We start from the raw sequence: 13,873 nt of genomic DNA, 5'->3' as shown, positions 1-13,873 counted from the left end.
GCTGTCGACTGTGTCCTGCCTAGCTTTATGCACCTACCAATGTGAATAAACTACAATGGCTGAAGTCGTAGCGCATTAGTATCCTTCAACCCGTTCCAGTAGAGATAACAGGCCAAAGCCTAGCTTAAGACAATGAGAGCATATAGCGACCTGACGAGTCAAAGAACCGATGGCGGGTAGTGCCAAATCGAACAACTTCAGGTCTCCGTGCATTGGATCCACGATTGTAGTCTAAAATAAAAGCAATGGCCGACAAGAACACCCAGACAAGTCTCGAGATGATCGTCAAAGAACACCCATCCCGCAATGAGCACTTGATACATAGCCGGGTTGACAAGCAGCCGAACGTACATCGAATCGATGAACCCCACAACGAGCGAGTACGTTGATCGCTCAAAAAGGAAACACAAGGGCATAAAAATATACGTGTGCTCGACCTCGACCCATCGCATTCTGCATCCTCGCCAATCCAAATCAACAGAAAGAAGAAACATAAAGTCACACAATGACAAGTGGAGCTATAAGACACAAGTGAAAGTACATGAACCAGACTGACCTCCCTCTCCCTCTCCCTCTCCCTCTCCACCCTTCACCCGCCACCCTCCTCACCTCCCCGTCGCGTACATTTTCCCATTTTTGCAGCGTTCCCCCGCTCCCCGTCCCCTCACCGCTGTGCTTTTCCCACTCTTGGCGCTTACTGGGCATACCTCGTTGCGCCGCCGACAGGTACGGTATGTTTCTCCTCCAGCTGGTCATACTGAATGCGCGCATGCATCTTGACGCGTTCCCAGTTTTCAGGATCAAAGAACGTGTAGACGCCCGACTCGTGTGTGCTGGTCTTTTGAGATGGGGACGTGCCGGATTCCTTGGTAAGCCATACTCGACGTTCCTTGTGGAATCGCCAGTTGCGGTTGTACCTTGGGGAAAAAGCGTCAATATGGGAGATGTTCTGATATAGTGGGGGAATTTGACTGATGGATCAGACGGGCTTACAGTTCTTGGCTCGCCATTTCTTGCAGCACGTCTCGCGGTGAAGAGTAAAACATAAAAAACAGCGTCTCGTCGCTAAATGCGTTTGCCTTGGCTTGCGCGGGCGGAGGGGGTTGTACGTTATAACACGCCGGTAAATGGTAATCGGGCTCGACTGTCAACGCCGCCGACGCGTCTGACCAGGGCGTTATGAACGATGGGTAGAGGTGCCTATGGACATATATCCCGCCTCGCCAAGTAAGCAAAAGAATAGAAACAAAATTAAATTACTAAAAAGGGAACAATGGATGCTCACCCCTGCATACCCATATCTAACCCCATCCCTGACAAATCTGCGCCGACATTTAATAACGTTACGTCCGGATCACCGCCTTTGATGATCTGCAGTAATCCGAGCAGACCCCACCTGTCGGCCGCACTCATGAGTACTTGTTGCGCGGGTGTCAGCGGTATGCTCGACCCGATGGCGCCTGCTTGTGATAATGGTGCACCTGTTGTCGATTGGGCTCCTCCTCCTGTACCGGTATTCGCGCTCGCTGTTGTCGGCGCAGGCGAGGCGCTCTGGGTCTGCGTTTGCGTTTGCGTCTGCGACTGTGACTGCGATTGCTGCTGACCATTTAACGAAAACGAGCTGGGCGTACTCGATGGTGCTGGCGCGGTATTCGTCGTTTGTGATGGCTGGGGTGGAGGTTGTGTTTGAGGCTGGGGCTGCGGCGGCGGAGGGAGTTGCTGTTGAGGAGGCTGAGGAGGAGCTTGTGTGGGAGGCTGGGATTGCGGAGGTTGTGATGGAGGTTGTGAGGCCCATGCAGCCGCCGTTGCATGATTTGGTGGGTTCAGCTTGATGTTGCCAAATGCTTGCTGTTGTTGCTAAATATCAAAGTAACGATTAGTCGAATGATACTTACGATGGAGTCGCACAAGTTCGCACCCGTTTGTCAAGTTCTGATTGATAGCCGGGGATATTGTTCCTCATTACGCCCATCTGACCGAGTAGATTCTGCCTATGTTGGTCCTTCTAAATAAACTAAGTCAAGTGACCTAGGCCAAAAAGCCGAGCTTGGACCTACTACCGAGTTTGCAAACGTCGCGTCGCCCTGGCCGAGTGCGGGAAAGTCGTCCTGGGTAAGCTCCCGCTGCTGGGCTTGCTGCTGTCCGTTTGCACCAGCGGCTCCGGTTCCAAAGCCCGCACCTGGTGTTCCCGCGCTGGCAAAGTTGGCCTGAGCGCCTGCCTGTGCATAGTTGTTGGCGCCAGCTGAGAACGAGGCTGGGTTGGCACCGGCTGAAGCATAGTTGGGAGCTTGGAAATTGGCAGGACCAGGAGGATGATACCCTGAACCCGCACTCGCGCCGGCCTGGGCATATGAAAACGGGGGCTGGGGAGCGGATGTGCCGAGGGCAGGGAACTCGTTGGGATCGAGGGAAGTGCTCGTGTCCGGAGTGTTCGCTCCGTTCGCTCCCGGCGTCTGATTGGCTCCGTTTGGCTGCGGCATGAGCGCGTGCAGATGGCTTTGCTGGGCCGCCGTCGCCGCCTGTTGTTGGACACCGCTAAAGGGAAAGGATCTGCTCGGAATGCCATATGTGGCTCGTGCTGGCTGTGCATAGGCTGGCTGTGTCGGTGCTCGTTGGGGCTGTTGTTGCGTCTGGGGCATGCCATACGGAGGATAGACACCTCCACGGAACTGCGATGCTAGCTGTTGCTGAGCCGTCGGATTCAGGTTCGGAGGAACGCGTGGTGCTTGACCTACACTCCGCGTAAGCAAGTCCAATATGCACTACGTGATTCCTCTCACCTGGCCGATTCATAGCGTGGCTAATGGATGTCTCGCGATCTTATGTCGTGGTAGTCGCAAGTCGTTGATACCTGCTGACGTAACCACCCATGCGAAATTCGCAATTTTCGTTCACATGACCTGCCGGTCTTTCTCACATGTTAGCTTAATTAGTCGCTTTTGGACAGTATTCCAGCTTGTCGCGAGAATTCTGAACGAATGACGTATTGTGGGTAAAGTGTAGTGTCTTATAATTAGCTCTTGTTGACCTCCAACTCGCATTGGCACTATATAGGACCATCGAAGCATCACGTGATGATTGCCAAACTTGGACTGAACTATACCATCTTTATATTCTCTATGAGCCTCACCATTCAAAACAATTGATTTATTGTTTACCTTCTTAACTTGGAAATTCTATCGCTCTATCAACATTTGATGATCTTTACCTTGTGAATTGTCCCCTTCTGCGACATGTCACCCTTGCTCAAAATCGTCTATTCACTCCTTCACCTCGCTTCTTCTATTATAAAATCAGATACACACTCTCAAGTCCTGCCATCCCTATCGTCTCATCTGGCAATAGCCATCTCTCCCTGCTCATTACACTTGCCTTGCCGTAATGACACTCAATAAGGCTCTGCCAGTAGATGCGCACAACATCCTCAACAAGAACCCAAACGCTAGGCAAGGCGCAATGATGCACCTCCCAATAGGGCAAGCTGTGAGTGACGATACCAATACAACTGCAAGATATCGTCGAAAAGGATGTAGTAGGCGATGAGACGGTCCGGTCGCAAACGTACCGCGGAGAGAAAGATCTGCGATCAAATTCAGGAAGTTGAAAGGATCAACATTCCTGGGTCGAGTAGGCGCGTTCCTTCCCCCAATCTTTATCGATTTGCGTGGAACAATATGCTTTATTCGCTTGGAGGTTGGTTTGAAAATATACAAAACTTTAATCGCCATCTCGGCCTCTGTCCCTTGACCGCCCCCCAACGCAACAAGTATTTAGCCGCTGTTTATGTATCCGGTAACATCCAAGCGTCTGCGTCCTTGCGGTCCCCACATCCTCGCTCCACCTCAGTATGGAACGCAAAAAGGCTTCTCAGGCGTGTGGTACAATTGTGAATTGGCAGTATTGGATATACTTTTTCGCTGGCTCAGTGCGCTCTATGGTCTTGTTGCTACAGTCCACCAAATGCGGCCATCACAACAAGAAAACTGGAATACCCGGATCCCCTCAAACTGCTGATGCTAAAGTCTTACTCTCGTTCTATCTAGGTAAGCATATATAGACTGTGGTCACTTGATTTACTTGGCACGTTCAATAAGGAATATGCATAAGTCTCATATTCATGACAGCTTTATGTAAACACTTTTAGCCAGTCCTATCGAGTAACGGGATGAACCTGATATAACTTAGGACAACTGTCGACCTGAAGCAAATTGATACCTATATCGGAACTTTTGGCACTCAGGTCTTTGTAACAATTGCCACCTTGGCGATCAATGGCTCAGGTCAGCATTCTCTCCAGAGTAACCTATGCAAAACGGCTTTTTTTAATCAGAGAGGATACATAGCCCTTTTGATGCCAAACAAATATGATAAAGAGGGAAATGATCCTCTGCGTTACCAGTCTGATGTGTTTTCTGTGCTCACGTTTGTGGTACCGACGACGCTTGTGACACTCTGGTCATTCCTAATCCTAGTGTTGACTTTGTTACCATTACGGCTCCTCTATTCTGATATTCCCATGGGACAGCTCTGGAAATTCAACGTCGAGAGCATGGCCACAAGATATATTGTGTCTCCTTACTCACCTACTTCCCTGAGTGCTCTTGGTCGCCCGTGGGATCCGCATATATCCGCCCGTCAACAATTAATAGAGGGCTCAAGGCACTGTTACGAACGGTTATACTCTGCATACGCACCGCACAACAATATTTTCTAATTTATTATTTCGCCGAGTCAGGTACGAGTCACGTTTCGTTCGTGTGTCGACTGCTTGAGACTCACGCAGACATTTCCAAGTCCCGCCGAGACCAAACTATACGCATTTACCCGCAATATGTTCTTCTTGGCCGCCATGGGTGTTCTCGTTTTCAGATCTATCACAACACTGCAAGTTACGCAAAACGAGTTCGAAACTCGTATAGTTTCCCGCGAATGTAGTAACATGACTGCGATTCGTCCTAATTATCACAGTAATCTAGTGTTGTGCGCGGTACGTAGGTGTTGTATGGCCTTTATTGAAACAAGTTGATCTCATAGGTGCCGTCGGACCGTCTTTTCCTCCAGGACAGACAATTTGATAATGTATCCACCATCTCAATGGGATGCAGTCTTTCACAGTGTTTCCAGGCACAGAGCTCGAAATCTTTCGGGACGCGCACAGCCAAAATAGGCACGCTCTTGTTCAAACCCAAGCCATTGCTCAGAATGATAACGAGTGGATTAATGACGAAGATCTTGCTGGCTTGTTAAATCCTTCTTTCATTGACAAACAGCTGTTGAATGTTCACCCTGCTTGTATTATAACGTCTTGATTTCAGCATTTCGAACCAAACCACCCTCCATTAGGCTCGAAATTCGCGGAGTTAATCGATCTAAACTTACATATACGAATATGCCCTTTGTTAGTATCTGGAATGAAAACGACCAGACCTCTCAAGTACAAGGCAGGACCGGTGCTCTTCCACACGATCTCAGCGAGTCGGTTCTCCGAGGGCTTACGGCGCCTTGGCAGCCTCGCGCAGGGTTTCATATTGAAGCTGAAGTAAAGCTTATAACGAGACAGTTCATCACTTCGCCAATACTACGTGGCGTTATCCTTAATTCAAAACCGGTGAGGAGACGGTGATTTTTGCCCTCAACAGACTAAACTCAATTAACTAACTACTTTTCTGTGGCATGCGTAGATGTACCGTAATGTGTCTCTGTATCCGATCGGTCAGTTGTTCAACCAACAAACCGCTGCAGCATTGATTCTCAAATTAAATATTCTTAGTGGAAATCAGTGCGATCCCTCTGCCCAACGATGCTATCGCCACCGCAATGCTTCGTGTCACTTTGAACCCAGGCTTTGTATACTTCCGCAGCTACCAGGATTTGAGAGTTCAAGGCGGTGCACGAAGTTCAGGGATCTGCGACTACTTGCAAGATTATAGAACAGGTACTATACTGGACGTCATCGGCTCTGTTGGCGGTCTTTTCGCACTACTTCAAGCTATTCACTTATTGCTCTTCGGAAGATCTTTAATGTGGGGACTGACTGGTAAGTCTGTCATCTATCCTAACATACTTGAAGGTGTTTAAAACGAGTTCTACTTTTAGGAGCTATGCTGATTTCTCCCTTTGGCTTGGTCGGCGCTTTGAGCTCAAAGAAGTTTCAACAACACTTGCAAGAGCATTATCATCGCACCCCTACTGAAGATAATCCCGGGTCTGTTCAAATTGGAGATTTCTTGCGTGATTTTGTAATTGATTTTGGACCTGCCAGGCTTCCCCGGAGCAAAAAAACAGTCGGTCTCGTTTTTGGTACCCAGCTCTGAGTAAATTGTTACAGACGGGGATAAATTGTAAGTGTGCGAGATTTTCTACTATACCGAGATGTGTTGAATCACTCGACCACAGGTCATTTCTTCCAACCGATCCGGCATATGATAGGCACCTTGACGTACGTCGATGAAGAAGTCGGGAGCACGAATCGGTTTGACCATGCTACTAAGGCGTAAGATCCACGCATAAAACTGGCTTACGAGCCAAGCCTGTTTGTTTATGAAGTCTGGGTACATTATATTTCACCTGGCGTCAATCAAACCGTTCCACGTGGTCTTATGAAGGAAAGCAAAGTCAAAAATAAGGATAAGAAGGCGATTATGTGAGAGAGATTATGTGAGAGCCTAAGGCATAAACCTAGACTCCCACCGTGGTGCGTTCTGCCCCAACCATGAGATGTTTCCGTGACAGACGACATATCATTGAGAATCTTACAATATAGCCGGAGCACCTGCTCATAATGCTATTTCCTTGATAAGAAATGGTAATCCAATACTCTGATCCGTAGCAGGTTTATATTCTAGAGAGAATTCATTCTCAATGGTCGTAAGGTTTCCTTAACGTGGTAATATGCCTACGATACGGCATGGCTATTGAAACATAGCGCTATATATAGAATATAGTTGCATATGGCTTGAAAGTTCCGAGTCGCTTCTTGTAGTCCGAAGTATTGAGTTTACACAAGTAGGTTGTTGTTATTTATAGATAAGAAGGGCGCCCTGATGGCTTAGATCGATTCATATAGTTGAGCATTCCGGAAAGGTTCGATGACGGTGCTTCGGGATTCGGAGCCATATGTATGATTACAGGGGCCACGCGCGCTCGAGTCTCTGCTCAGTACTGTGACAGACTTGAAGGCCGGATTTCGGGTGGGTTTCTTACTGGGCATGTTACACTTCTGTTTACAAACCCCTGGATATACTTTATACGTGACACGTTCCATGGCCAGCATTCAGACAGAAACCGTGCTTTACTTTTTTTTTCTCAAAACTTGAGCCCATTATAAGATTAATTCCAATTGCACGTGTGCAGAGGCGTATTTCTTTCGGGCACTAGACTGGTAACCAAAGCACCCCAGTCAAGCCGAAGGTCTCCTCAAATACTCAAAGACGCCACTAGGATCTCTAGCATCCGAGGGTATTGTATGTGTAGATCTCATAATGTATCTAAACATAGTTGGTTTTGCCATTGTTCCTCTGTCTTTGCCGCTGTATTTTGACGCGACACAGATTCAAGGCAAGTGTATGACCAAGTGTGTGAGTATCAAGTGGAGCCTATAAGTCATGAACCCCCTTCCTATATATGCACTTGGTCGAAAGGATCAATGCAGCTTGTATGCACAGCGGTAGCATTCAACGCAGAATACATTCTGACCCCGCAACACAGCATACCTGATTATCTTGGGAATCATCACTACTTCCATCGCGGCTGATACAGGCCCTGGATGACTCGATCGGCACAACGGACCCATTGCTTCCCCACCACTAACACTCCTGTAGCCTAAATTAGCCAACTCTAAATACTACTCTTTGATTGATTCTCCAAGAAGCCGCCTCGTTGACGCACGAAAGTTCGAGGAACGTGTCGGATGGACGGGCTTTCGCTATGATCTATTCTTGACCTTGGGCGTTTTGTGTACGTATGGTAGATATTTCGGCTTGGGGGTCGAGCCGCCAGCCGGCATCCTTTTGTCGCCTCTCGACTATTGAAATAAACCAAGTTTGCAGCCGATTGAATAGCAAGATGATCAGTTGGATATCAAAGGTGCTTGAATAACTTTGGGGTACAAACGGGATCGATTTCTCTCTCTCGCGTGGGTTGGGGCGTGGATGCGTGGGCCTGAAGCCAAGGGTATTGTTGAGAGTATAGAGCGCATTATGAATAACAACAAAAAGCACGCCATTGACTTGTGTTATTTATCTTTAATTAATCGCTTGAATGGAAACGATTGTATATGCGTGGATTATGCCAACTTGCAATTTAGTGTAGGAGCCACTTTTATTTGAAAATCTAAAATTCGGGAAGCGCCACGGCGACAATCAGCTCGCGAGGCCCCATCACGCGTCGAGGGTTTGGATGGTACGAGAAAGAGGGAGAACCGTAGAAGGGCGGAAACATATGATATATACGGGTTAGAGTTGGTTTTTAGTGCGAGTTCAAGAGCAAGATTACGCTGAGGTGTATAGTACATGCATACACAAAGCTCCCATACATGGCTGCTCGGCTAGAGCTTTGCCTGATCGTGTAAGCGATCATGATCGTTACGATATATGACGGTGCGTTTATTTCCTAATACGATGGTGTTATGGATGCATATGACCTGTATTTTCTCTGAGATGGCGTATTGGTGCCTTCCTGTGCAATCAACCACGCTCCATGGGAAATGATTAAAATTTTTAGAATTGATGCATCCCGAAGGGCCGAAAGCTTAAGGCCCCGGGATTAGTGATGGTTTTGCGTTATTTCAAGGGATATCTAAACTTGTCAATTGTCGAGACTAAAGACAACGTTGCTGTTTGCTGCGGCTGTCCAGGTGACCTAGGTAGATTTGACTGTGTTCTCATCGGCGCTTGTGGCGATTGATTAACCAACGTCAGTTGTGGCTGTGTATCTCACGGGGGGTCTATTCTGTTGGAGCCATGCTATGTCCATAACTGCAGTTTATGGCACGGCGCTATCGACTCTGAAATCGGGAACAAATCCTGGTTTGTCGATCATAGAAAGAAGATATAGTCTTCGGACGGACGATTACTGCCGCAGGAAGATGGCACCACAACGGCCGAGGTGTGTGTGTGGTGAGAAGAAGGGGAGGGAAATCAGGCTGAGGAAATAAGCAAAGGAAGGAAACGTGACATGAATTTGTTGTCGGATTGTTGGGGTTGTCATCGACAAGGAACGGGAGAGAGCTGAAACGGCGCATGACTGGCGCGTGACCGACGGTGATCCGTGTGCTGGGGCGTTTCCGAGGGTCGCGGGCGGTCATGGCGCAATCAGCTGGTCTGTAAAACGTGTGTGCTAATACAACTTTCCGTTGATTCAGATGAGGTTCGGATTCAAATTGCCACGCCCCTCTCCATATATAAGTCACTTGCCTTTGACTAGTCCGATCACCGCTATCTTGCTACACACCATTCTCTGTTTCTTCATCCATAATGACCACGACTCCTGCGCGTGCTGCGCTCGCGAACCCCTCTATTGCCCATCTGGGATTGCCCACGAGCGGCACATCCACCCCCACAGTCAAGAACTTGCCGTATGTCCTTCATCGCCGTCTGATGTAATAGCCCGATTGACACCACTATAGTGGATACACGACACCCATATTCACGCGTAAAGATGAACAACGCAAGGAAGTCGAGGCCAGCGTTGCCTCCAAGGGCTTCATGTCTCCCGAGCTCGTGAAGCATGAGGTTGGCTGGTTCTACGAGTAAGCCGGTCTGATTATCACCATTAGCCGCTACTAAATGCACTATACAGTTCTCTCGGCATCGACGACACTTATTTCGCCAATGAACCTGTTTCTATCATCACTGATCACATTCTGGCCCTCTTCGGCGCCAAGATTATGGCTTTCACTCAACACGACGCGAACAAGCTTGTTATCGATCTCGAGCAAACCTCTCCCGATGGTGACCGTGCTACTTTTATTCACACTAGTGCACCTGGTGTGACATCCAAAGACGGACCTGGCGCGACCTGCGAGGCTAGGTGAGTATCCCATCAATCATTATTCGCTTCCTACCCTCTTGGTCGTTATTCGACGCGATCAAGTCGCGTCCCCCAAGGCCCTTGATTTACTTTTTGGTCTGTATCGTCCACGCACGTGGTTGATAGCATGAACGGCCCAAACGTAAAAATGGCCAAACCTACACCCTACTGTTTTTGCCTTTGTTCAATTCTTCCGAACAAACCACTTATTCACCATTTCATCGCTTCCGCAGGATCGATGGCCAATACCTTGACGAGTCTACTCCCGAAACTGCCTATCGGCTTGAAACTTATCGCTCTGGAGGATCGATCAGCGCAAATGCTTCTCAACAACTTCGATGCTACTTTGTTCAGAAGTGCCAGTTTCCCCCAGCAAGTGCCAAAAAGACCATCAAGGGCGAGGATGACATTGAACGAACCGACATTCGCACCGTTTCCGACAAGTCCTTTTTGGAAAAGGCCTCGGACAACACCCTTGAGATCTACCAGCAAGTCATGTGGAACGTGGAGGAGCGTTATGGTCCTGTAATTGAAATGTTCGAAGTGAGTTCGAGAGTATCATTTGACGCGTGCGCCCGTTCTAATTTGGGTCCCGTCTTTTTAGGTTGAAGGCACCCGAGAGCGCCGCGTTGTCATCGGATATCGCATGGGCGGCACCAAGCATTTCTTCAGCGCCTTGTCAGACCTCTACCACTTCTACGGGCTGTACTCGGCCAGGAAATACGTTGGTGAGTGTTCATGTAGATCTTTCTTTTGTCCAATCTCCTAATGCAGAGTTTGATTACAGAGCAATTTGCAAATGGCGTTACGATCATCTGTACGTGAAGCTCTTCCCAGTCCTGAACTACGCTAACGCCCCAACTATAGCTTTGTACTTGAACCCACTTCCGAGCAGCAACGCTCCACCCATTGAGCACTCGATTCACCAAGTCATCAAAGAGGCCTCCCTACTTTACTGTCTCCCAGACAACCCATTCTTCCGGTGAGTTGGCTCTGATGCATTGGTCGACCCAAACTAATTCTATCCTTGTGCTTAGTGGCACTACTCCAGGCGGCGCTGCGGCCGTTTCCAACATCCACGGCTCTCATGCTGTCCAAGAAGCAACTTATGCCTACGCCGGCTGGATCTTCGCTCAGCATTTCTGTAACCGTCTTGGTCCATCCTATGGCGCCCTTCGCGAGGTCTTGGACGAGTCGAATGCGGTTCATGCTGAAGTTCTCAACAACATCAAGGTTCGCTTCAGGGAGGAGACGTTTACTCGCGAGAGTATTGGAGAGGTCATTGCCGCTTATCCCGAATTGGTGAGTGTAGCTTGGGATGTTTGGAGAGCACAGTTTAATTTGCTCTTTCTTTGGTGTTAGATTCGCATGCTCTATGTCAACTTTGCGATGAACCATTATCCCGCCCAGGACGAGGCCAGCCAGCTGATGTAAGTTACTCCTACTAGAGTATCGGCATGATTGCTTACTATTCTGCCTCCAGGCCGACCCTTTCGTACCAACGTCTTCAAACCGAGCAGCCTCTCAGTGACGAGGAACTTCGCGACAAACTGCGCCGAACTGTTCCAAACAAACAGGAACTTCAAGTTTTGGAGAGTTTCTTGATTTTCAACAAGTGAGTGTTTGGGACGCGTCGAGATCGTATCCCAATTCTTAATACTATTTGTCTCTTCCTAGGCATGTCCTCAAGACCAACTTTTACCAACCCACAAAGGTTGCGCTCTCGTTCCGTCTTGCGCCCAACTTTTTGCCCGAGGTCGAGTACCCCAAGCAACCGTTTGGAATGTTCTTCATCATTGGTTCCGAGTTCCGTGGGTTCCACATTAGGTTGGTTTATCAATCTCGGTGACGCGTTAAATATTAACTTGTAACACCACCAGGTTCCGCGATGTTGCTCGAGGAGGTATCCGTATTGTTCGCTCGAGGAACAAGGAGAACTACTCGATCAACCAGCGTATGCTGTGAGCACAAGTTCATATCGCGCCGAAATTACCTTGTTTACTGACTGAATCCAATAGGTTCGACGAAAACTACGCGCTCGCTGCGACTCAAACACTAAAGAACAAGGATATTCCCGAGAGTGGAGCCAAGGGCACGATCTTGCCTAGTTTGGGTGCTGCTCCGGAGCTGTGCTTCCAGAAATACGTTGATGTAAGCTATAATATTGGGGGTTTTTTTGGTACAACGTTGCTCAACGTTGCTTCTAGGCTGTTATCGACTTGCTCATCCCCGGGAACACTCCTGGAATCAAAGAGCCTATCGTTGACCTCTATGGCGAGCCTGAACTCTTGTTCTTTGGTCCCGATGAAGGTACTGCTGATCTGATGGACTGGGCAGCCAGTAAGTCATTCGATTGTAATACATCTGCTAGAGAATCTAACCCAAGTTCCAGATCATGCTCGTTCTCGCGGTGCACCATGGTGGAAGTCGTTCACGACTGGCAAGAGTGCCAAACTCCTCGGCGGTGTTCCTCACGACACATATGGCATGACTTCGTTGTCCGTTCGTCAATACATCTTGTCCATCTACAAACAGAACGGCTTGAGAGAGAAGGACGTGACCAAGGTTCAAACCGGTGGACCGGATGGTGATTTGGGATCCAGTGAGTGGTCTTGAGATATATTGGGCCGGATGACTTGATTAAATGGACGTTGTAGATGAAATCCTCTTGAGCTCTGACAAGACTGTCGCTGTGATTGACGGAAGTGGTGTATTGGCCGACCCAGCTGGTATTGATCGCACGGAACTTGTCCGCTTGGCCAAGGCCCGCAAGATGGTTTCCAACTTTGACAAGTCCAAGCTGAGCAAGGACGGATACATCGTTCTTTGCGAGCAGCATGACGTCAAGTTGCCATGTGAGTTTTACTAGTTTGAGTTTGCCGAGTCATTTGCTGATCCCTTGTCATAATTCAGCTGGCGAGGTTATTGCCGATGGTACTGATTTCAGGAACAATGCTCACTTGAGGTTTAAGGCTGATATTTTCGTGCCTTGCGGTGGTCGGTAAGCACTTTCTGACTCTGCGACGAGGGTCTAGTCTAAGATTGTGTATAGTCCGGAGGCCATTAACATTTCCAACGTTTCTCGTTTGATTGACCACGATGGGAAGCCTCACTTCAAGTACATTGTCGAGGGCGCCAACTTGTTCATTACCCAGCAAGCAAGGTTGTTTTTGGAGAAACGCCGTGTGGTCTTGTTCAAGGACTCCAGTGCCAACAAGGTACATACTGGTTTATCAACCCATATGCGCCTTGATACTGATTCACGTAATTTAATAGGGTGGTGTTACTTCTTCATCCCTTGAAGTCTTGGCTGGTCTAGGATTGTCTGACTCGGAATACATCGAACACATGATCTTCAAGGACGGCAAGCCTTCAGCCTTCTACGAGAGCTATGTCAAGGATATCCAGGCCATCATCTCTAGCAACGCATCTCTCGAAGCCGGTTGCATCCAGAACGAATACAAGCGTCTCAACGGCTCCAAGCCTCGTACCCTCATTTCCGACGAGCTCTCGAGCAAACTCAACGACCTCCAGGCTGAACTCGAGTCCTCGGACTTGTTCGACGATGTTGCCAGCCGCCGTGGTGTTCTCGGGCGCGCCATCCCCCAGACGCTCGTCAAGCAGGTCGGCATCGACACTCTCCTCGGGCGCTTGCCTGAGCCTTACCAGCGTGCGCTTTTCTCGAGCTGGGTCGCTGCGCACTTTATCTACAAGTATGGTGTCAACGGCACCAGTGTCAACTTCTTCAACTTTGCACGAACCCTTGCGGAAGGTGCATAAGTCAAAGACGTTGTGGGATATATGGTCGAGTGAAGTTGTGTAAATTAGGATTTGATTTTGTTGC

At 48.6% G+C, this 13,873-nt stretch overlaps 3 protein-coding genes across 3 annotated transcripts; 2 read left to right on the top strand and 1 right to left on the bottom strand.

Annotated features, from left to right (window-relative positions):
* Positions 1-694: 694 nt before the first annotated feature.
* Positions 695-2,793, bottom strand: RhiXN_09055 (general negative regulator of transcription subunit 2; the record flags this gene model as incomplete). The annotated part of the gene is made up of 6 exons (XM_043328871.1): positions 695-917; positions 994-1,165; positions 1,296-1,857; positions 1,919-2,005; positions 2,058-2,731; positions 2,781-2,793. The coding sequence occupies 6 exons, from the start codon at positions 2,791-2,793 to the stop codon at positions 695-697; spliced, it is 1,731 nt and encodes a 576-aa protein (XP_043180317.1).
* Positions 2,794-5,389: 2,596 nt separating this feature from the next.
* Positions 5,390-6,314, top strand: RhiXN_09054 (uncharacterized protein; the record flags this gene model as incomplete). Its single annotated transcript, XM_043328870.1, has 4 exons — positions 5,390-5,608; positions 5,682-5,712; positions 5,771-6,037; positions 6,097-6,314. 4 exons carry the CDS (start codon positions 5,390-5,392, stop codon positions 6,312-6,314), a joined length of 735 nt encoding a protein of 244 aa, XP_043180316.1.
* Positions 6,315-9,473: 3,159 nt separating this feature from the next.
* On the top strand, positions 9,474-13,809 carry RhiXN_09053 (glutamate dehydrogenase (NAD+); the record flags this gene model as incomplete). Its single annotated transcript, XM_043328869.1, has 19 exons — positions 9,474-9,574; positions 9,626-9,748; positions 9,799-10,029; positions 10,263-10,572; positions 10,634-10,757; positions 10,817-10,846; positions 10,897-11,011; positions 11,067-11,331; positions 11,392-11,459; positions 11,513-11,644; positions 11,707-11,856; positions 11,910-11,990; positions 12,048-12,180; positions 12,237-12,369; positions 12,422-12,631; positions 12,687-12,884; positions 12,943-13,030; positions 13,082-13,247; positions 13,306-13,809. The coding sequence occupies 19 exons, from the start codon at positions 9,474-9,476 to the stop codon at positions 13,807-13,809; spliced, it is 3,162 nt and encodes a 1,053-aa protein (XP_043180315.1).
* Between the last annotated feature and the right edge of the window lie 64 nt (positions 13,810-13,873).

Source organism: Rhizoctonia solani, chromosome 5 (genome assembly GCF_016906535.1).
Source record: "Rhizoctonia solani chromosome 5, complete sequence".
NCBI classification, from domain to species: domain Eukaryota; kingdom Fungi; phylum Basidiomycota; class Agaricomycetes; order Cantharellales; family Ceratobasidiaceae; genus Rhizoctonia; species Rhizoctonia solani.
The sequence above is the reverse complement of the archived record's forward strand: the minus strand, read 5'-3'. Positions and strand labels throughout refer to the sequence as shown.